Source organism: Hakea prostrata, chromosome 1 (assembly GCF_041222555.1).
Source record: "Hakea prostrata isolate BN-2017 chromosome 1, UWA_Hpros_2, whole genome shotgun sequence".
NCBI lineage: Eukaryota > Viridiplantae > Streptophyta > Magnoliopsida > Proteales > Proteaceae > Hakea > Hakea prostrata.
Window position 1 is genome coordinate 16,957,127 of NC_142600.1, and position 24,302 is coordinate 16,981,428.

At 38.4% G+C, this 24,302-nt stretch overlaps 1 protein-coding gene across 4 annotated transcripts in view; it reads right to left on the minus strand.

Moving 5' to 3' along the window:
- Positions 1 to 1,495: 1,495 nt before the first annotated feature.
- The window catches only part of LOC149027922 (TRAF-like family protein), a 28,844-nt gene continuing 6,037 nt past the window's right edge, over positions 1,496 to 24,302 (minus strand). For 2 of the 4 annotated variants that reach the window (XM_089167114.1, XM_089167106.1), the window contains exons 12-32: positions 23,563 to 23,641; positions 23,321 to 23,467; positions 23,096 to 23,176; positions 22,892 to 23,011; positions 15,963 to 16,085; positions 13,468 to 13,545; positions 13,263 to 13,351; positions 13,044 to 13,152; positions 12,792 to 12,860; positions 12,593 to 12,703; positions 5,272 to 5,327; positions 4,965 to 5,142; positions 4,763 to 4,864; positions 4,601 to 4,672; positions 4,298 to 4,363; positions 3,991 to 4,056; positions 3,227 to 3,313; positions 2,945 to 3,058; positions 2,357 to 2,431; positions 2,181 to 2,267; positions 1,496 to 1,958 (exon numbers count right to left, since the gene is read on the minus strand). In XM_089167114.1, the coding sequence (XP_089023240.1) occupies positions 1,917 to 1,958; positions 2,181 to 2,267; positions 2,357 to 2,431; positions 2,945 to 3,058; positions 3,227 to 3,313; positions 3,991 to 4,056; positions 4,298 to 4,363; positions 4,601 to 4,672; positions 4,763 to 4,864; positions 4,965 to 5,142; positions 5,272 to 5,327; positions 12,593 to 12,703; positions 12,792 to 12,860; positions 13,044 to 13,152; positions 13,263 to 13,351; positions 13,468 to 13,545; positions 15,963 to 16,085; positions 22,892 to 23,011; positions 23,096 to 23,176; positions 23,321 to 23,467; positions 23,563 to 23,641 (1,951 nt within the window). In that variant the 3' untranslated portion in view covers positions 1,496 to 1,916. Of the gene's footprint in view, positions 1,959 to 2,180; positions 2,268 to 2,356; positions 2,432 to 2,944; positions 3,062 to 3,226; positions 3,314 to 3,990; positions 4,057 to 4,297; positions 4,364 to 4,600; positions 4,673 to 4,762; positions 4,865 to 4,964; positions 5,143 to 5,271; positions 5,328 to 12,592; positions 12,704 to 12,791; positions 12,861 to 13,043; positions 13,153 to 13,262; positions 13,352 to 13,467; positions 13,546 to 15,962; positions 16,086 to 22,891; positions 23,012 to 23,095; positions 23,177 to 23,320; positions 23,468 to 23,562; positions 23,642 to 24,302 lie in introns of all 4 variants that reach the window. The other 2 variants (XM_089167111.1, XM_089167104.1) reach the window with 1 other exon arrangement.

Genomic DNA, 24,302 nt, shown 5'->3' on the forward strand with positions numbered 1-24,302 from the left:
CAACAACACCCAACAATGGGTTAGGTGGGAGTGGCGTTGGTAAAATCGACCGTCAACAATATATCGTCGATTTCTCAACGATATATTGTCGACCTATAGCATATATCATTTCTGATGGAAGTTTCGTGTCGCCTACAGGACATGGCAATATATCGCTGACACATTAAACCTTGTTTGTAAGCAGGGCTCAACCAAACGAAACCCGATCTTTTGAAAAAGCAATTTGAAAGGAATAAACGCCAACCCCAATTTTCGATGAAGTCCACATTTGCCACTGACGTTCATCCCTTCATGGGAGCTTTTCCAATCGTTTCTAACCAAAAAGAAGAATTTTGAACTCAGTAACACCCGCGAATAGGCTGATCGGGACATCAGAAACAAACCTGTTATCATGTCGATCCAAGTATAAAGCACCATATACCTTTTGCTAGTCATCTCCTTTCTCATTCGGGTTATAGAAATACTGGTCAGGGCATGGTAAATCGACCTGAGACTTCCTTGGTCAACCTTTACGCAAGAAGCTGCCACCATTACGCCACGCCACGCCACGGTAGAATCCAACAAGATCACCATTCTCTCAGTTATCATTGGACTAAAACATATGAGAACTCCCAAACCGCATAGACTGCCAAGTCTTGACTTATATTTTGAACAAATTCCATCTCCCATTTACCTCCCCTTGCAACGGGTAAGGAGATTGAACCCAAGGAAACCACTTAAACCAACAAAAAAAATCCAAATAATCCTCTACTATAACATCCTCCCCTTTCTACCCTCTAAACCAGTCAAAAATAGACTTATCAGCCACCCAACCTACCCTCCTTTTACGGGATGGATGAAGGCTTCCGTGTTACACAATTAATGTATAGCACTGAATTGTGTACGGTAAGAATGAAATGGAATGGATGGTTGAGGGTAAAATCTCGACCACCCAATTTATTTATTTATTATATATATATATATTTTTAATAACTTTCTCATCCATACCTACCTGCAACCCACAAAAAAAAAATGCAAACTAGTGGTCCACTTCAACCAGTCAGGGAGACCGTGGCCATCTGCAGCTCAGTGCTGCGCATTAAAACTGAGCTTATACCCCTTTTACGTGTCCCACCCCGCACAGACCAATCTGGATGCGAAACACAGCTGTACTGAAATTAATAAATATCACAGACACTTTATGTTCGAGTATCGGTGCAAACCCAACTCCCCATTAATAACATTTTGTCTCCTGGTGTCGGTTCAAACCCCCAATGCCAACTGCCAAGGTCCTAAACCATTAATAACATTCTACACAAATTCATGTTCCAGTAAGCCAAGTGTGACGAATAAGAAAATCTTACATTTGGACGAGAACTGGAGGTAAAGGTACTTTCTTTTACACAAACTGAAAGGCAAGAACCAGCGGCATCAACGAACCACTGTACAACCCCTGAATCAGCTAAGACAGCGTCTATGACAGGGTCAAAGGAGACCTTTAAAAAAAATGTCAACATGATGGGAACTATAATACCCTGTATACACCCTAGTGCAAAATCTTCTTATGTACTGCTAAATTACACTGGAAATGATGATGGTCACTAACCTCGTGCATGACAAGAGAGACCCTCAGTAAAGATCAGAAGAGAAAAGTAAGCAAATGCGAACTTGAGGGGGTTGTCACCGATGCCAGAAGTAACACACCGTATTAGGGAAGTCTCTCCCCCCACCCATGCTGGAAAAAAGAATACATAAGCTACAAAATCAGCTACCAAACCCTGCAGACGCCACATCGATGGTGGCTTTCTTTCGATTTCTGTTTTCCTTTTGGACTCCTCTCTTTTCTCGTTTTACATTTCCCCATTTTCACACTAACACATGGCACAGAAGGCTATAGGGTTCAGCCAGTGCTTTGGCTGAGGTTCGTCAGCTTTTACCTAGTTGTAGATTTTAACCGGCTTCTCAAATGTATGACGGTTCTGCAAAATTGTAAACATCGTCATTCTACTATAATTACAGAATCCCTGGAGTACCTGCTTCACTCTTACACTATTTAATCACATATGCAAGAAAGAAAAAAGGAAAATGTGTACTCCATACCATCTCCCCACGTCATCAGAAATTAACCATGGTGATTGCCGCAAAGAGAATCTATAATCAATGTAGAAAATAAGATGACAGAATTTATACTTTTATCTTACCTGACTAGCTGCATAAGCCCTTTTAGGAGCACTGTCAGAGTGTTCCAGTCCAAGGTATTGCTCCCAGGCTCCATAGACATCTCTTCTCTGAAAACAGGAATTAAAAAGCCGTCAGGAAGAGAATGATGAATTAGCAAAAAGTACTATTTATATTCACAGATCTCAAATACTCCTACCTGAAAACGACTGGATACAATGTCAGAATCTTGAAGATACTCGGGACGACCCAATGACAAAAATGCAAATTTCCACTGCACCAGAGGTAAATATTTCTATAATGGACACAATTGACAGATGAAATTTATTTTTCTAATATTGCAGGCACATGCAAAGAAATTAATGATTAGACTACGGTTTCATCTCCAACCAAAAAAGTTTGGGCTGTGAGGCTTAGTTTCTCATGAGTAAGCAAACATTTAAAAAAAAAATCTCAACATATATGCCACTTGAACATCCATTCGTGACGAGAGTCTAGCGCCCAAATCAAGCAGACCAAAGGCTCTGGATCACCATCCACAGGTAGGCCTCCAACAAGAGTAAAATACATGTGATACAGCAAGGACTCTCGGTTATTACCAAGGCAGGGTTGTATCGGCACAAAAGTTTGGGCTGTTCAAATCCTCTTCAAGTGGTACTATACGAGCCCATTCTAGCATATAATCCAACAGAACTGAGCTCTATTCTAGATGATCCTGCCTAGAGCTAGGTCCTTCATGATCTCGGTCTATATTAGTATGAATAAGTAAATAAAATAAAAGAAATACCTTACTGAACTCCTCATCTGGAACCTGCAACTTTTTCTGTATACGCACTTTAACTTCAGCTAAAGTTTCTCCTTCATGAATGATTAGGAAGAAGGGCTCCCCAAAGTTCTGAACCTGCTGTTGAAACCCAAAAATTAAAATAATTCATCAGAGCAAATTGGCATATTCATTGAATGAATAGTAACAACCATCAGTCTGCATATGCTTTAAAACTTTCAACAATGGTAATTTCAACCCCAAAAAAAATGGTAATGACATAAAAATCTAATCTAAAATTTTTACCATCTGGTTTTGGGAAGTATCTTTTGTGAAATGGTAAACATGAATCAAGCGGTCATGAGGACCAAGGTTCTTCTCTTCTTCAGGCACCTGTAACAACAACCAAGCCTTAGTACAACTTTCAACAGTACCTTCAATCGCACAAAACCATCAATTTCATGTCATAATGGTAGGTTAGGATGACTCCAAACTCAGTTACCATATTAACCACCACATAGGCAAGATGAGTACATGCTAATAAAATTGCCCTTTTAAAGCTTCCAATATGTTAAAAAAAAACATCCAGAACCAATAACAACCCCCCCCCAAAAAAAAAAAAAAAAAGGATTTCATGTTTCATGATTCCTAAATAAAGAAACTATAAGAAAAAGAAAAAGAAAAAAAGAACACAACGACAACAACTACTCTCAGAATCATAGCATTTCTTTCTGTTCACCATTTCAGGACAAAATTTGAAGTTTCAGAAGTTTCCAATAACCATTAATTCGACAGTAAGTTCAAATTATCCAAGAACTCAGTTTAAGCAGGTCGCCGTAACAGGTCTTGGGAGATGAAGGGTCTAGTTCAGCATGAATCATTCCAATAAACTCTAGAGTACAGGCACAGGACTGAATTCATCATGATGTTTAAAATTGAACACAAACATAAGAACGAATATAACAGACATTAGAACGCATTTTCTTTATGAACGTACATACACACGCAACATATACTTATGCAATAATAAAGCAGCTACAACAATATGCCTCACTGGCAAATATAGTTACCTCCTCAGCCCGCAATGTCCAGTATTGATCGTTTATGTTCTCTATTTTTTCACTAGGGGGAAAGATCTGCAAGATTGTTATTTAACAATTATTCACCAGATAAGAATGAAACCTACAGCCAAATTACGACATGGCCTTGAAGTCATCTATTAACTTTAATAGCTGTTAGAAACTGACCCAAAGGAATCTACAGCAAAATTTTTCTGTCACCTTTTGCCAGATTTAAAAACGCTAATCACACCTTTCTCATTTAAAATGTAAGAGGTTGTCTCTCACTGTAATCTACTTAAATAGTTTTAACACATACCTTGTAGATCTTGTGATAAAAAACTTCAAGTAATCTGAGTTCTGCATTGGGATGAGACAGCTCGACCTGCTCCATAGTGAGTCACATAAGTAGGTTTGCTTTCTACATCTAAAAGAAAACTAAAATACAAGTAGAAAACTTGCTGACTGAATGAAAAATAGAGTTCCATAAACTAATCAATCATGAAGCAACATTTACCCCATTAGTAATGGATCAAGCAGTCAAGCAAAAAGATTATAGCATTAACAAGCTAGAAGTGAAAAAAGAAACAAAAAAATGTCAAACAGGAAGAAAGCATCTCACCTTAGTTTTTAGGTCATTAATCACATCTGCCACAGTGCTCTGTTTTGGAAGTCTTATACTGTGAATGACAACCTGAGAATGATAGGAAAATTTTAATGTAATGAGCAAAACCTCAGAAAACCAAACAAATTAGACAATTACCATGAGGAACTGTTTACTGACCTCATCCTTTACGGCTGAATGAAAAGCAACTTTCAAAGTTTTCAAACCTTGCAATTCAGGTAAAGGAATATCCAATACTTCATAATACAAGATATCAGATGTCTGGGGGAAAATCCATTGAAAGAAGGGAGTCATTAAATAGTTAGCTAAAAAGGAAACAAAACTCTCAAAAAGAATCAGGTTCCAAAGGGTGATGACCTACCTGATTGTAGTGAACCAGCATGTCTGACAAATGCTCCACCCCTCGGTACTTAATTGGCTGGGGTTTAGGCTGCTGAGAGTAACAATTATGAGAAGTAAGCCTAATTTTAGATGGATCATCCAATCCAAGTTGGTGAGCAACTCTTTCCACGACATCATCATACGTGTTGAGCTTTGATCTAACAATTTCGCAAGGAGGAAAAAAGAAAAAAGTAGATCAGAAGACAAAAAAACCATGTATTCTGGAACAAGTTCACCTGCAGTCAAAAATTGTGGTAAAAGCCAAAGAAATATTCATTAATGCTTACAGCTCGAGACAAAAATCATCCTCCTTGGGCTTCTCTAGAGAACGGAAATGAACAACCTATAAATCATCAAATTATTTAAAGGTATGTGCTTAGAGATTCATACGAACGTCATAATGATGAGAAAAAAACCAAGTCATTAAAGAATAAATCTATAACTACTCTAGAAACTATTTTAACGCATGAAAGTAAAAAGCTTTACGTTACTAATTCCATAATAATGTTACTTTGCAGTTGACAAGATCAGAAACAATGTTGCAATGCAGAACAGAAGAAATTTCTTGTAGTCCTTTATACTTCAAGAAAATTATTTTCCAGGCAACAAATAAAAATACAAGAACTTGGTAATTCTCTGAAGGCCAACATACTCAGGCCACTTATTTTTTCAAAGAACACCACATTTTAGAAAAGCAAACTGAAGCAGTTGCATCATCAAAAGAGGCTTACTTTAATAAGTAGGTCTAGCGTCCTTCCTATACATGTGCTTTTGATCCCAAAGACTTTAATTGTAACAGGTGACCTAAAAGAGACTAAAATAGGTTGAATTACGTTGCATACAAAATAAGGTTTTAATACTGTGTTTTTACTTGTGTTCCAATTGTTTTAAGATTCAATTTTATCTTAGAGATATTCATAGTTTTCTTCTAAGTGCTTGATGGGGCTGTATTAGGACTTCATTCTGAATCGATTTTAGTTTCTTTGTTTAAGTCACATAATAGCTTAAGGATGGGGTTGGACGCTTCCTTTTTAACGTATGAGTCTATGTCTTCTAGACAAGACTTAAGGAGGACAAATATTTCAGTTTCCTTGTCTCCGTTAACTAATAGGTTAAGGATCAAGTTCGGCATTTCCTTTTTAGTGGAGTCTATTTTCATGCCTTCTATATAAATTTTTTTTCGGTGGGGCAATAATTGCAATCAATTGACGAACAAGAATTTTCATCTTTGAGTATTCTTTAGCCTTGTGAGAGATGCTCAGTTTATCCGTACCCCTCCATTGGATTTCCATCTCTCCCCCAGCTGTTGGGCTCCATCTCCTTCAAAGGCATCCTTCACGTTGCTGACTTCAGGTCAAGAATATCTTTGAATATTCAACCTGCAGTCCTTCATTAAACTGCAAGTTGAATCACCTCCAAGCCCTAACCCCTCGTTTTCTTCTTCTAATCCTCTAACAGTTCAAAGCCCCGGCCTTCCACAGAGACATTCCTAGAGATTTGGTTTTCCTTTTTTTTTTTTTTTTTTTGGTGGGGGGGGGGGGGAAGAAAGTCAAGAAACAGCTTCCTTTTTTATCAAATACTCCAGTACTCCCCGTTGTCCTGTAGGAAACTTGATCCAATTTGCAGCCCCATTATCTCACTCAAACCCTAGAAAACCATATCTAGGGGAGCACTAACCCAGCCCAAATCAACCATCAGAATCCACTCCCAACTCTCACTGATAACTCTCAATACAGAACCAGTCGAACCCCAGATGCCATCATTCTTTTACTTTTCAAAAAGGCAAAACCTGAAACCCTAATCCTAATTTCCTGTTGACTTAAAATATGGGAAGTTTCAACATTCAAACCCTCACTGATGGCTTCCCCAAAGTGCTATTAACACAAATCAACCATTCACTGATGGCCTCCCCAAGGTTTAGAATAGAGTTCCAGATAAACATGAAACAACAACTACAAAATCAGAATTCACGTACCGCCTAAGAAGGAATATTCTCCTTGTACTGAATTGCATGAGATCAACGGATTTCTTTCTTAAGATACCTGTGTTGGCATCCGAAGATCAAACAGAGATCCTCGAACAAGAACCAAGGGCTGAATAAGGAAGTTGGCAAGCAAAGAATAGGTGGGATAATGAAAGAAAGAGGAGAGAGAGAGAGAGAGAGAGAGAGAGAGGAAGATTGATGAGTATACCAGAAAGGTGATTAATCATCTGAAACTACCCCATTTCAATTCACAGATGCAGTTGTCATGGTTCCACTCTCTACCTTATGGAGGAATTTGATGTCATTGAAAGATTTTCCCCAATTCGTTGAGAATTCAAGTTTCAGGTCCTCCTGAGTCATGAGACACATATACTATTTTCATATTCTTCCCAAGTCAATGGAGAATACATACGTACATCCATCTATTCCCCTGATTATAATTACATGAAACCCATATTGTGTAATATATTGCTTCTCTGTTCTCAACATTTCTGTACAGTCTCTTCCTCCTCCCCCCCCCCCCTCAGGTCAAACTTCATTCCACCCATGAATGTCAGGTTCTGACAACTCTCAAGGACAAGGAGGTCAACAGTGTTCTTGCGAGTTGGGAGAGGATTTAAAATATATAAAAAAATAAAGAACAAAAAGAAAGGTAGACGCAGTGGAGCTCTCTAGGGGAAGCCGTGGTCCTGGAGGATAGCAATGGTGAAGGGATATGGTAGGTGGTTGTTACAGAGGGACGGGTTCAGAGCCTGATGAGAAGGGGGGAGCGGGGGGAGAGGGACTTCAACTTAACTAAATTTTGAGTATCTGCTAAAAGAAATTTGAACAAATTATTCTACCTTTTCATTAAAGGATCAGTCTTTGGCGATTACCCTTCCAAAATGTTCCTCTTAACCAGAAAAGAAGAAAAAAAAGTCACCAGAATCAAAACTCACACCCAAACAAACATTCATTACAATCTCTGAACATCGTATTGTTTCCTTTGTTCCCAAATGTGATCCAAATGCTAACTAGACATTTGTAGAAACAAAGTAGACTTCCTCTCCTCCAGAGGGAACTGATAGCAAAAATGCCATATTTGCTGCAAAGAATACTGTCATACACCTTAACTCCTTAGTGGTCTGGAACTCTTGTTAAGTCTTATCATTACAATATAACAGAGACAAAGGTTCAGCAGAAATGTCAGCTGCTGAAATCTGCGAGTCAGTTTTCAATTGTCAGTCTGAGACATAACAGATGCTCAACCGTGACAGTTAAGGTCACTACACTGTCACAAGTTAACACTGAAGACTGAAGTTAACTCGAACCAGAGAAACCAGTGGGAAAATGATTTAGGCCAGTATCAAAACAGTAAGGATAAACAAACTGAATATGCATGGAACATTTATTGCTTTCTTCCTTTTTGCTTACACAGGAAATAAGGACAGCAAAAAAGCAGTAAGAAGAAGAAGAAGAAAGGGGGAATAAAAAAGAAATGGGGATAGGGATAGTAGGCTATCTGAGCCTTGGTCCTCTTCATGCTGGGGCTGTCTTGTGAAATGCTCCACTGAACCAGCAAATACTTGCCATGTCATCAGATCAGGCTGCCTTTCCCAGTAGTCACATTCCACAGCCTTGCCCGCCTAGTTTGGGGTCTTGTTCCAACTTGTATAGAAGTCCCCATTGTCTACATCACAAATGGTCACAGATCTGAGTATGGAAATAGTGTCACCAAAAAAGTAGGGGTGAGGCTGCGTACATTACCCTCCATAGAACCCTCAGTGACTGAAGCCTCATGGACTGAGTAAGCCCTTTTGTTTTGGTAAATTGGCTAAAATAAGATGGATATTGTCTAACAACCCAATTGATGTAGGTCCAACACAAAATTGGCTGATTTCCCTTTGGAATCAACTTAGGGTCGATAGATATGATCTTGGGCTTTTGTTTAGCAGGTTTACGTGGTCACAGTCCTTCTAAGTGCCCATAAATTTAGTGTTTAGGCCAAGTAGAAAATAGGTCATTCATTTTGTCTAAATTAGGTCAGGTATATCAAAAGTTCAAGACTATTGTACATTAATTAAATAGACCTTATTAGGCCCTGATACGCTTTCATTATATAATCTTTATCAAAGGCCTGATACACATGAGTGAACTCTCCTTATTATGTTGGTACTTAGTATTAAGGCTCCTATTTGAAGTTTAGTTTCTATTTTTGAGTACGACTACAAAACTAGGTGAGAGGCAATTGATACGGCTGCACAAGTAATAGAATTCAGATTTCAGATTATAAAAAGTTGTCTATTGCAGCCTAAGTATGACTAAGATTAGAGCTACTCCAACAGTGGTAAGGTACTTCCAGGTGATCCAAATAAGCAAGTCATAGGGTTTCTAAATGAAAGATCATTTGGCAGTGCATGCAACCTGCCTCACTTCTGTCCATCGTCACCTCAGTACACTACAAGACTTGATGACAGGGAAGTAGGAAGCCAGCAGCTTCTCCCATCCCTCCTCCCACTTTTAATTTCTATCTTGAAACCCTAACTGATGTAAATCCAATTCCACGGCTAGGGTTTCTTAGGAAGTTTCCCTGGAATTTAGGATTTGCCCAGAATATCCAGCAAATTAATGGAATGATCTAAAGAGCCAAGGGTGATTCTAAGAATATTATGGGTGGAAATGGTTAATCCAAAATTATATGGAAGCTCTCAAATCAGATGGGTTAGTTTTTATCAAATCCCTATGAGGTGTAGCCAAAATAAAGAGGAAGGGAAATTATTATTCCTTGTGATTGATAGAAAGAAACTAAATAAAATTTGGGAAAAGATGGATATGGGTTAAGGGAAAATTAGGGAATCGTCGATATGGGAAGAATCTTGAAAATCTTTCTTTCTTTTCTTTCTTTCTTTCTTTCTTTCTTTCTTTTTTTTTTTTCTTTTTCTTTTTCTTTTTTTCTCCCTCTCTTCAATTTGTTTCTTTTTTCTATTTTTCTTTCTTCTTTTCTTTTTTTCTTTTTTTCTCCCTCTCTTCAACTTGTTTCTTTTTTCTATTTTTTTTCTTTCTTTTCTTTTTTTCTTTTTTCTTTTTTTCTTTTTTTATCCCTCTCTTCAACTTGTTTCTTTTCTTTTTTCTTTCTTTTCTTTCTTTCTTTCTTTCTTTTTTTCTTTCTTTTTTTCTTTTTCTTTTTTTCTTTTTTTTTCCCCTCTCTTCAACTTGTTTCTTTTTTCTATTTTTCTTTCTTCTTTTCTGTTACCACAAAAAAGAGAGAGAGAGAGTCCGAGAGGTTTGGGAGGGGGGGCCAATGATGGGTTAGTCAAGTGGTTAAAGACCCACCCTCCCACAGGGAGGTCCTGGGTTCGCACCCACTCGGCGGCGTATATTAGTAATTTAGTTCCCACCCCATAGTAACAAGCTACCTTTCCAAAAAAAAAAAAAGGTTTGGGAGGGGGGTCGTAGGGCTGGGGAGGAGTCTAACAGTGTTGTTTGGAGGGGGGGTAGGGGAGGGAATGGGGTGTCGTGGGGGGCTGGGGTTGCTGCTGTTCAGATGCAACAGCGGGGCAGGGGGTAGGAGAGGTTGCGCAGAACAGGGGAGGGGCAGGAGGCACCTTGCGGGGGTAAGGGAGGGTGAGGGATTGCTGGGGCTTGCTGAGAATGAAGGAGAAGGCAGAGGGAGGATGAGATGGGGATTGGTGGGTTTTCTTGAGCTGTTCAGGAGGGGAAAGAGGCAGGGAGAGGGTGCAATGGCCTAGGGATGCAGGGGAAGGGTATGGGATTTATGTACACTTACTTGGTGTTCAGGAGGGGAAAGAGGCAGGGAGAGGGTGCAATGGCCTAGGGATGCACGGGAAGGGTATGGGATTTATGTACACTTACTTGGAGCTGCTGTGAATACTAATAGCTGCTTGCTGAAGATGATTAGCTGCTAGACATATTGAAAGATGCTGATCCTTGAACAAATTTCTTACTCAACCATGGCCTCCTAAACTAGGAAACCATGATCCTCAACTCAAACAATTTTATTCAATAATCAAACTTGATATAACAAAGGAACCATAAGTTCATTTATAGCCTACTGAGAGACTCTAATACTAGATGGGATTCCTTAACAGACAAAAATCCCACCACATAATCTGGACTCTAGAATTGGAATCTACTAGAAATATGCTGAAAATAAAAGACTAAATAATTAAGACTCGAAGTTCAAAAAAGAATTCCTTTGAACACTCAACCACCAACCACTAAAGACAACTTTTAATTTAAAAAAAAAAACTCCTAAAAGACAGGAACCCTCTTTATACAAGAATCATATCTTATCCACAACTTAACCAATTTAAGCACAACTCAAATTAAGACGTAAAACCCAAATTAAACTCTAGGAACCTGGAAATAATTTCAGCAATAAAAGAGGGCTGAAAATGCCCAAAATGCCCCTACTAGGGGGCTCAGCCAGCTCATGGGGGCTTTGTGGAGCCATCTTGGGGGCCCCACCTAGGGTTTCGGCCACAGGTCAAGCTCATGGTCACATCACTAACCCTTCAATCACTTCCCCATCTTCATAAACCATAAATTCATATCTCCTCATTCCTCCATCAGAATTTTACCTCATTGCAACCCATTATCCCACTACCTCCATTAACACTCCCAATTGCAGCCCTTTTATCCATCCAAAGACCTAATTCCTCGATGCCCTAGATCCTTAAAACCCTCACCCTAGATCCTTCCAATCCTACCCCCCCCAGGCCCCCCTACAACCTAGCCGACACCCTTGAAATGCTAACCCTAGTTCCAGCATTCGGTTACCTAATTCAGAAACAGAGGTCCTAATTTAAGAGATCAAACCTGTTTTAGAGCACTTTTTGACCCTAAACAGAAGCTTAAACCAGTTCTGGTCGAAACCTCTTGAAACCCTAATTGTTCTTACTGCTATTCATCTAAAGATCTTGGATTCCTAGCCCTCATTCACTTGAGGCTACATCACCAATAGTTTTAACTTGGCATCTACAGTCATACTTGAACAATTAAGTCAAGGTCATTGCACATTGGCACTGAAAACACAATCTTGTTAGCACTTGACAATGACTCAGCTATTTCTAACCTAAAGAGCTGTAGAATGTTGAGTTATGATTAGAACATACCACTGAAAGAAAAAAAAAAAATTTAAATCTTACTGTAGAATATCATTTGCTCATTCATAATATTTAGACCCAAAGTTCTCCATCACTTTCTTCCTCCTACAATAAGAACTGCTACAGCTACCAATTCCACATCCTACAGTCTTCTTACAATAAAATCTGCTGACATATGTTTCTTTAACAAGGGAATGCTTCCAATCGGTGGTACATGTGGTGTAGTGTTAGTGTATATCCACTATTCCATGATCCTGAAAGCCGGTTAACCATTTGGGATTGGTGCATCATTTGTGTGATTATGCTTTCATCCATTCCAAAAAAAATAAAAATAAAAAACTCCACTATGTGCACAGGGTGCATGGCTCTAGTCCCACAATGTGTGTCCACAGTCCTGAAAGCTAACTTTTTGGGACTGGTGACGTGGTTTGTGTGATTATGTAATTACACTTTCATCCAAAAATAAATATGTGAAAGAAAATTCTTGAGAAATTTCAATGGCATTCAGAAAAAACACACCTGGCGGTTATGTACATATTCCAAGAACGAAGGAACATCAGGATATCGGTATTGTTCATCACTGTCAACAGGAGCGCATTTCTGAAAACAAATAATGTCCCCATCTTCCAGCTGCAGTTGAAGGAAAGATAATTCAATTAGCAGGGAAAATGCAAACAACAAATGAGTAAACAATCAATCACCCATGTATAATAAATACCTGACTAGATCGAAAAGTGAGTTTCTTGTCAATATGTTCACACATGACACTAGGCTCAAACTTTATTTCCTGTTCAACAAAAAAGCTTGGGCATAGAACTTAGAAATTCCCGATGTACATGACTCGTTATAACCAAAGTGGAGTTACCAGAATACAATAATGCAGTCAATTCCACAACAAACACTGGATGGACTTATTACCCTCCCCTGAAGGAGAGAAGGGAAGAAAATGAAGCATATGACAGAGTCTTACCTCATAGAGTTCGATTTCCTCATTGGCGGCGAAGCCGGCCATTTCATTAAGTTTTGTTAAGATATCCACAGGCTTGCCAGTACCCTTAACAAAAATCCTTCCAACAAACCTGGAAAATAAAATAATAACAAATACCATGTTATTCACTTTACCCTCATCAACCCCTTGGGAAGAAAAAAAAAATTGTATTGGAAGAGAAAGGCATGAAACACTAAGCACCGGAGCTCTTCCTTCTCAGGATCGTATAGCTTAAAGAAAAGTAGAATGTCCTCTTTTGTCTTGTCTGGTGGAGCAATAGGACGGAAATCCTGTAGGGCAAATATGGGAAAGCATTTAAGTGCAGAAAAAAGAAAAGATATCCACCGCTCCAGCAGTCTTGAGGTCCTGACAATGTACTAAATCCAAATGAGAGAAGGATAGTTACCGGCCCAAGTTCCACTTCTAAGAATAACTTAAGCTCGGCATTATGCGCTTTATTTGAAACCTCCCTCAACTGTCCAACCTACAAGGAAAGTTGCACAAATAATAACTTGCATGTCTCTCATTTTCTCTATGACTAAAATTAAAGATCAACCATCCAGTTGATGGCAACATCTCAACCAGAACCTCATGCGTAAATTACAAACAGGCTTTCAACAATTGGCAGAGCCTTCGTAGAAACTATGAAAAGAGTAGGACAGAAAGATACAATTTGAATCCAGAACCTAGGACCACACCATAGCTCAATTCAGTTCTCAAGAGAAACCTTAACAAAAGCCTACTCCCACATACATTCTCCACCATGGAATACTATATTAACCTCCACACAACAGCAATACAATGTCAATTGGCAAATCACATAAAAACCCACATGATGATGAAGCCCAATAACATGTGAGGAATAACATCCAAGAGAAACCTCTGGATAGTCCAAGAACAATGCATATCCCATGCCTATATAGCTCGCAGAGCTCCTCAATCAAAGACCCTTTCATAGCCCCTCCCCCCCCCCCCACAAAAAAAATTTTAATGTGGGTCCTCTTAGTAGAGCGTAAAATAATGTTGGGTCCCCTTAGTCCAATAAATTACATCTGGGTCCCATAGCAATTAGCACCATCATCCACCATTTAAGTTTTTTCAAATTTCAAATCTAAAAACACCAAAATACCCTCGAATTGTTTAATGACCAAAACGACCCCCTCTGCATTATCCTATGTTCATCCTAATGCCAACTATCCAAATGCCTAACCAAAACCTCCATATTGATCCATCTCCATCTCTGTAGAGGAAGCTAGCTAATTAGAGAAAATGAAAGACGACAGGGATGTAAGAATATTGTTAATCGATGTGCGGACGGCAACAAACCATCTATCTATGACCTAGGATTAAGGAAGACACTTTTCGGATTAGAAACTGACGAAACCCTACGAACATGAGAGAACTAAAATAATAAAAACTACATTCAGAGGAGATCTAGTGGGTAAAAACAAATATTGGTAGGCCTACCACTGTAGCAAACACTAACAGATACATCTCCACTCCCCTTGGATGGATTATCCTTCACAGGGAACCCAAACCATAAAGAGACAAAAAAGAAAGAGAAGGTCAAATTCCAATGTGATCTACTGGATTAATGAAATTGCTGCTACACCATTGTGCGGCGCAACAGATTTGGAGACTGATGAGAACCCAAAAACCCACGAGCCCAACCATACTTAGATATATCATGGACCTAGAAGATCCCATGGTCTAGTCTCAATCGATATGGATAACACAATTTACAGTTCTACACGTCAAGATTCAGCAGTTTTAAGTGCAATTCCACTTACATCCATGGCGATTTTGCATTCTCTCTTCTTTCCATCCAAAGTTCGACTAACCTCTTCTGTTCCTCTGTGGTTTAAAAGGGGAAAAGTGGGGGGGGGTTTCTTTAATTATTTTTTTAATCTGTATTGGATGATTTTTGGGAGGGTGGTTTTCACCGAGGGCTAGCAGTGGGTGATTTTCATCAAGGTGAAAGGTAGAAGATGGGTGGAGGAGGAATCTCTTCACCCACCTAATGAAAAGTATATGAGGCTATTGTAAAATTACCTTTATTAAACAACCTGAGGGGTATTTTAGTCCTTTTAGATTTGATATTTTAGTCCTTTTAGATTTGATATTTGAAAAACCTTAACAATGTGAAATGGCGTTAGTTGCTATGGGACTCCAACAGAATTTATTGCATTAAGGGGACCCAACTTTAGTTTATACTCTATTAAGAGGATCCACATGTAAAAAACTCAAAAAAAAAAAGTGCAAACAGTAGACAGATACCAAAACAACAATATGCAAGGGATTAATCTTCCCTCAGCGACATTTGCAATGGGTAACTTTAATTATGTGTTTTCTTATTGCATTCATTGGGAGAGGAAAAGTGAAGAATAATCCTTGCTGGACAGTATGGAAATGAAACAGTGATAAGAAAAAATATAGCCCCCACTGTCACTAATCCAGTACAATGTTCAGTCAGAACCCTCTACTGAAAGTTTTCCCTTCATCCAGTAAAGGAGCCCTAACCATAGAAACAAATCTAAACCATTCAAAACCTACAGAATTTCAGATTTCAAACAACCATATCCTCACAAGGTTTACATTCATATGGCAAAGACATGCGTAGAGGCCTCATCAGCAAAGATCAGAATGATGATTGATGATCATGCAAATTGCAGAGATGGGTTCCCAGCCTTTTGTGGTAGGTGGATTGAGAAAAAAAAACATGCCAAGAAGTAAATTAATGCATCTATGCCAAGTTCATAGTATCTTATTAAACATTGATAGGTAAACCAATCTACTTTAAGAAACAAATAACGCATCGCATGCAACTAATTGACGAAAACTTCCAAATATGGGTGAGTGAATCCCAAAGAACAAACAATAACCACAGTGGAAATCACTTACAGATTGTTGCTCTTCCTGGTAAGTCAATGGCCGATTTGGACGATATGTATGGTTTTGACGCTTTGCCCACAACCAAAACCGCTGGTATTGCACTGGTATGCCAAATTCTTTAGCAACCTCGTCCTGTGAACCACTTCTACAGTTAGACAATAACAAAACAGATCTATAAATGCCATAAACTTGAGGGACACCAAGAAAAGACATTTGATTACTGTGACTTATTTGAATGCATGAAACAGCGCAAGTACCGCCAAGATAAAATGATCATTCTTTCTTGAAGCCCCCACACCCCAAAAGAGAAAAAGGAAAAAGAACAAAAATCCCCAACTGCCAATTAGAGGCAACAATATGTATGACCAAAATAAATTGGACCACGGTTACACTATAATGTACAAGTAACAGAAAGATCTGAAGCAAAATTGTACCACATGCAACAAGCTAGTTCTGAACTCTCATGACCTAGGAACTTAACAGAATAACAACAACCTTGGAAAAAAGTAATTACCATCCTCAGAGATTCCTACAGTCGCAATCATAATATGTAAACCACCTTGAGGAATCAAAAGAGTATAAACTTGCTGAATACCAACAAAAAGTGCACCAGCACTTCAAGAAGCAATTACAGAAGAATCAGATAATACCATATCTGCTCGGTAGATATACATCAAGGGGAAGCAGTTCCAAACCGCACCTATGTATAAGAGACTGGAGGATTTACATCCAGCAAATGATTGGCAGGATGTTCATGAATCAGATGACATCTTCGATAGCAAGAAAATAAGGGTTAGGTTAGTCCCACTACCCCTGAAACGAATTAATTTTCAGCAATTACATTATCACTTCATGAAAAGAATTTGTTCTCTCCAAATGCAAGAATCTGACATGTGGCCATAATTGTCAAGGCGTCACCTAGGCACCAAGGCCTCAAGGGTGTGAGGCGACCTTCGCCTTATACGACATGCATGAGGCGGGTGCCTTGACCCTCAGTTTTTTTTTTTTTTCAAACGAAGATACTAAATCAAAAGCTATTAATTTAGGTGCATATTTAACTACATTAACTGGATGATGAATCAAAACTGAACTTTATAGTAGATACATTGGGATCACTTACAAAAAACTAAAACCACTTTATATTCTTCCTCACTTCGCACACAATACAAAAGACACTCAAAATCCCGAACCTAAAAACCCTTCTCAACGCTCGCCTTCTTCCCAATTCCTCTCCGGAAGAAAGTATAGCTCCAGTGACCCTCTGGTTACTTGCAAAGTCCTATTCCAGCAGGTTCTTGATTATGAATTTAATAGTTGATGATAGTATAATACTTTATAGAAAATTATCAATTACTGATTTTATAAAATAATTTACGTAGCACTTAATTAATCGCAATTTATTTAGGTCCTGGTTAATTACTATATGTGGTTTTCTGGTATGTTCGATGACTTAAGGTAGCCTTATTTTATTTTTTATTTTTATTTATTATATAAGATATGATATATTTATGATGCACAAGAATGTATAAGATAATAAGATGTACACTAAAAATGTCATTTCAAACACCTTGACTGCCTCCTTAGCACCTCGGCAGGCATCTCACTGCCCCAATTGGCCTAAATTGCCTCTCATTGCCTCATCGATGTGACAACTATGCATGTGGCCGACAAAGAGGATTAGCATGTAAAATCATTTTGTAACTGGTTTGTGATGCAAGATTAATACATAAAGTCACTAGACCACTTATGTTAGAGTTCCTATTACAAAATACTACGCCCAATCTCTCTGTTCTGAAGAATGTAACAAAGACACCCAAATTCAAGGTCAGATCTACGCAAATCTAACCATTAGACCAGTGCCACACTTTAGCACATCATCCTCCCAACCCTAGTGACCTTAGATCCCAATTTGACCCCATTTTGGCCATCCAAATTCAAGATATGGATATTTCTTGATTTTCATACTCCCTAAAACCCTGAACCCTTTTATCTTCCAATTTAGCCATCCAAAGCTAACAAACAAGGGGGATCATATCTTTATATTATTGCCTTCATTTCTCCCAAGTTTTGCCCCAAATTCCCACTTTTCATCCCATATCTCAAGAACCTGGCACATCACACCATACCACCCACATCCATCCTTGCAGTTCATATCACGAAGACCCGCCATATCCATAACCAAATTTTCAAAAAACGGATAGTGGTCTCATATGAGTTGGTTCTGTTAAAAAGACCTTGGAAGAAGTAGCCCTCATTCAATAGGTGCTGCATAACAGCATAAATAGGGGGTCTACAGAAGAGAGTTATCAACACTTGGTGACTGGTAATCTGGAGTAAACTGTATCCCATTTATTCACCAAGTGTATTTTTGTACATGACCTATGGAGGAGATTGTGCAATGCTTCAATGAGCCTTAAGGTCCTAACAGCTGCTGCAGATGGTAACCATAAATACCAAAGGACCTCTCAATGTGGCGTTGAGGACTACATTCTCTGTTCCTGAAATATATGATGGGTTGAACATAAGAACTAATGTAGAATCTAGGCAGAATGGAACCAGCCTCCCTTGGACCAACTGGCCCAAGCCAAATCATACCAACAGGTTTTCTAGATGGACCACGAAGTGGCCAAAACACTGTTCACGTGAACAATGTCACAGCCACTTCTTCAGGTCTTGATAAGAATATCACAAATTTCTATTTAGGTACTCATGCATGTGCCCAACTAATAATGAAAAATAGTTTCTACTTCTCCTAGTTTCTAATTTCAAAATTAGGAAGTTTCTATTATTGTTGTCACTAAGAATTAGGGTTGCAATTGGGCCGGGTTGGACCGGGCTTTTGCAAAATCCCAAGCCCAGCCCTATATGTTCGCCCTAACCCTAGTTCAGGGTCAAGGATTATTGTCCCTAGCCCTAATCCCTATAGGGCCAAGCCAAGCCCATTCCCGCCCTAATTGGCCCTACTTGGGCTGGGTCGGTATGGGTGCCACCTGATTGGCCCTGATTAGCCCTAATTGGCTCTGATTGGCCCTGTCCCTGGCCCTAACCCTAATTAGCCTTGTCCCTAACCCTGATTGACCCTATCTTGGCCCTAGCCTTAATTGGTCCTATCCTTGGACCTAAAATATCAAATGTAAATTTATAAAAAAGAAAAAAATACATAAAAGTATCCCAAGTAAACTAAAAATAAAATTTATAGAAATATAAAATGATTCAAGCTCCTACAAAATAAAAAAATAGTCAATAAGTTGATAGTGTTGTTTTAAACATAAATAAATTCACACTCCATAATTATATATTGAGCTCTGAAAGTCTCCCATTGTTTTGATAATGGAAATTGAAAACATTTCCCATTGATATCCTTATTCAACAAAAAAAATCATATCCAAAACTTTGTTAAAAAGTAAATCAACGATAATTTAGTATTGATATTTTTTTCATAGTTAAAGAAAAATGATATTTTAATTACAAACATAGCTAACTGTCCTTCATAAGTTTAGTGTTCTTTTTTTTTCTTTTTTTTTTTTTGATATATCACATTGAAAGCAAAAGAAAGATGTCAATATTCATGATGAGAAGTTGGGGTGTAGATTTGATAGATATTAATTCTCTATATACTAGCTTTTATTATTTATAATATATTATCTTGCCTTAGTCCCAAAAAAAAATCAATGATTTTTGGGAGCTAAAAATGACTTAGTTCGAAAAATAATATAAAAGGTGAACTCATAGTCTAATATGATCAAAATGACTAAAGGTCAAAGTCGAGACTTATAGTTATATTAATGTTAATATGAAGATTAGTGTAAAAATCTAGTACATGATAAAGGTCAAATTTACATTAAGACTATAGCAAAAATTAGGGTCAGGATCTGGCCAAAATCAGATTGATGCTTGCTACATTGGTAATGAGGATATAATTTATTTTTATTAATTTTTTATAAAACATGATCATGTTTTTAAAATTTGACACATCTCAAGTATTCACCCATGTGGATTAGAATTAATTCATCTCCATATAGGTGGAGGGTCCAAACTCAAATCAGGGCCATAATTAGGGCCAAAATCATGGGCCTAGATCAAGGCCAAGATTAGGGCCAATATCAAGACCAGAATTAGGGCCAGGACCAAGGCCAAGATCAGGGTCAAAATCATGGCCAAAATCAAGGCCAAGATCAAGGTCGAATTAGGGCCAAAATCAAGGCCAAAATCAAGGCCAGAATCAGGGCCAAAATTAGGGATGGGTCAGGATGGGCTAGGCGGGCTAGAGAGTAATCCCAAACCCGCCCTTGGCCCTAGTTCAGGGCCAGAATATTTTGGCCCTAACCCGCCCTTAGGGCCAAAATCTTTAGCCCAAGCCCTATTTGGGCTCAGGGCGGGCTTAGGGCAGGTTAGGGCCACCAGAGCCAAACTTGCACCCCTACTGAGAATCTTAGCTAAAGAACTCAGCAACATAATGCATTATTAAGTAGACGTATATTTTGCCTTTTGAGCAAGCATTAGGAGTGACAAGAAGGGTAATGATCGTGCTGTGAGCATGGTGGGAAATCTCGCGAGATATCTCGTTTTTTCACATTGGCGAGACGAGATGGAGGTCGAGATCTGCGAGTTGGGATATCTCGCTCGAGATCTCGCCATATCTCGCCCTGGATCTCGCTGGAACTCTTAATTTTTGCCTTTTTTTGTGGATTTTGGCTGAATTTTCACTTGCAACTACTCTTAGCACATGTACAACAAGGAAGATCAATCATTCTCTACTTGTCATATGAATTTATGATTTAATGACTTATATAGAACTTCTAATGGTTGTATAATTATTTTATTCTTGAAATTTGAGATTGTGATACTCATATGGATGGAATTTTGATAACATTTAAGTTAGTTGATGCATTTGATATACTTGCTTTTCATTTATATGCTTTAAAGGTTCTATATTACATGTTGTATAACATTGCATTCCCTAATCCTACTACATTTCGGTTTCACACTATGGGTAGACTTAGAAATCATACATAGGGTTGTTTCTGACAAATCCAATGCCACCAACGTATTCAAAAGGCCTTAAATAAGCTAAATACCAAGTTTCAACCCAATTGGGACCCTAAAACCCACCGAGATGGGCCACCGAGTTGACGCCAAAAAATTGTATATCTCGACCGAGATCTCACCAAGATGGTCGAGATCTCTCTTTTTCAAGGTGGCGAGATCTCTCTCGAGAGCGAGATCTTCTACCATGGCTGTGAGAGCCAAATATGTAGGGATAAAGGAGCCTCATCGAAAAATAAATCCGCCTATCCACTAGATTTAGATTAAAGATGAACCTGCAACCACATTTGACCACCCATCTGATCACTAGATTTGGATTCCCTTCCATCAAACACCCCACACCTTCCTCTCCATTCCCTTCCCATTTCAGGCCCTAACCCAATGACCTCCTCCCCTAAGAAACCCTCAACTACCTTACATTTTAGGATTCAATCCTAAGCAGCAGAATTACAGTATTAATTTTACTTAGTCCCGCCCTAAAGTCCGGAGTTTATTGAACAACCTTGGTCTCCCTAAAAATCCACAATCGATGAGGTTCAATCCTACCTTTGCTGACCCTATTTAGGTCAGAATTTAATGCTTTGGCCCTTGACTGGATTCCCAATTTCAATGCTACACTAACCTATCTTAGCCTTTGTCTTTCATATTATTGCTTTGCTAAAAAAAACAAAGATAGCATATGCTACAATTACAAATCTTCAAGCTCAGGGAACAGTTACAAGAACTATATTTTTCATCTTTCTAGTCCCCCCCTCCTTTTTTTTCCAAAGTCTCATAAGCAGCATTTATCCCAAGTCACTTGAAGTTAACAGATCTAACACTTGGATGCTAACTCAAACACAGCCACAGCAATCCAAACCATCTGATCACTGGCATACAAAGCACGTCAAAATCTTGCAACCAGAGGAGAAACGGATAGGCCACACCACCTGCATGCAGTAAGCTAGTAGGAGGAGCAAATGGGGCTTGATACAGCACATAATCAAAAAGGGGTACCGGAGTTAGGGTGTAAATGGATAACCGAAATCCGCATTCGAATTCGAATTCGCATCCGCATCCGTTTAGAAGTATCCGAATCCGTCCGATTATTAATAGGATGCGGATATGGTATACCCTTTTCTTACCGATTATTATCCGTCCGATAAAATTATCCGATTAAGTTACTTATTTAGATTTATTATTCTTATTTTTATAAATTTTACCTATGATATGTGACATTTTTTTTATATTTTCTACTAAAATAGCTACCAAAGTTGCTAAATTCTTAAACTTCAAATCTAGATCTCACAAATAAAAAGGTAATGATGTAATCAGGTAGTCGAAAACTTGTATTCAATCTATATTCATGCCCATTTAGAAGAATCTACTTAAGAAAATAATTATCCGATTATCATCCGAATCCAACAGAATCCATCCGAGAACCGATAGGGATATTATCCGAATCCGTCCGAATATTATAGGATGCAGATATGGATATACCACTATCCAATCCGAATCCGGTCCGTTTACACCCCTATACGAGAGTCATTTCACAAGGGGCAAAGATAAAGAAACTACATCTGACCTAATGTACAACATACTTTGCTGTTGACATCCTCTACTCTTAAGGAAAGACATCCACAGAGAGATTTTGCTGCACACTCAGCTTTCATTTCCATTCTCTCTCTAAAATAATATGCTAACCGAGTAAATCATACCACAGAGAGATTCATTGGCACTGTGCTATCCATTAATTCTAAAATAATATGCTGCATAGATCATGAACCTCTCTATGCAATAATAACTAGATGATTAGCACCCCCAAAATTATTTCAACAAGGAGCACCAAATCAAACATTGTCCCAAGCTGCCAAACTTCCTGAACTGCAATGTAACCAATCACTTAGGCATACCTTGAAAAGGGTAAAAGGCATTTGTTTCTGAATACGGAAGCTTCGGACTTTGTCATGATCCACAAGATCAAAATAAATATCCCTCCCAATCTGCTCAACAAGATCCTCATTTCGTGCAACCTAATGGTACGAAACAACTGCTTCAGTAAGAAAAGCAAGCACTTCAACTATTCTGACTCTCTTTACATGTTGCATTTCATTTACCTTTATGATGGTATAAAGGTGTGCCTCTGCTTTTTCCTTCTTCTTGTGCTCCTTTTCTTCTTGTTCTTTCTTCAACCTTATCTGAAATACAAATTAAGATGCTCTCAGGACTTCTCAGAAAAAGGAAAAGACAAAGTGAAATGAGAGATAAAGAAGTTTGTTTTCTATTTTCTGTTTTGCAGAGGGGGTGATTCAAATCAATTATACATACAAGAATAGTCTTACCCTAAGGTGTTCAGCAATGTCCTTCTCATCCACATTACAAATTATTTTCTCTTTGTCACTTTCACGAATATATACAAGCATGTATGCATTGGAGTACTTTGTAAACTTAAACGGGGTGTTGTTGAAGCCAGGATTTGTCTGTGGCAACTGGTTCAGAAAGTCTAAACATGTTAAAATAAAATTCCAGCTGATCTCTAAAAAAAAAAGTGCATTTAGAAGCATATAGACAGAAATAACATCACCTCTTCCTCTCCACCATACTGCTCCTCCAAGGCCCTCTTCACATCTTCTTTTGTTACCCGTTCATCATCAAACTTGAACCTAGATACAACAATCAACCACTTAAAGTTACTATTAAGAACTAATCACAATTCTGCTGTGCCATCTAAAAATCAGATTAATAGAAATCTTTAATATAATATAATTAATAAATAAAAGAATTACAAAACCACAAAAGCATTAGCTCATCACAAAACCAAAAGTCACACTGCACATGTTCAAGCCAATGCTCAACCAAGAGAGTCGCCCAAAATGAAAAGGGAAAAAAAATACAGAGAAACAACTGGTAAATCAGTGTAATCAAGTGAATTTTCAATAAGAGCCACCAAACTAACATATGACTATATGAGTATATGAAGGCTGAATGAGTACAGAAAACCTACAACACCTTGTATGCCAATATCAGAGTCATGCTTTTGAGGATCAGTACAGGCCAGCCAGTCTGAATTGTTACCTGGCCAACCTAACTGCAATACACCGTGGATTAGCAATTCCCCTATCTATGTCAGACTTCGCTCAATTGGTTGGAGCATATTTCTTATTTGACTGTTTCATCCAACTGACTAGATCCACCTGTCACTATAGCATAGATTTTGTCATACAATTGCCCTAACCTTGGCAAAAAACACATCGGTTCAACTTGGGAATAACTTGCCATTTGGCAGACTCAAATAAATTATGAGAGCCATATTTGTGTCCTGCA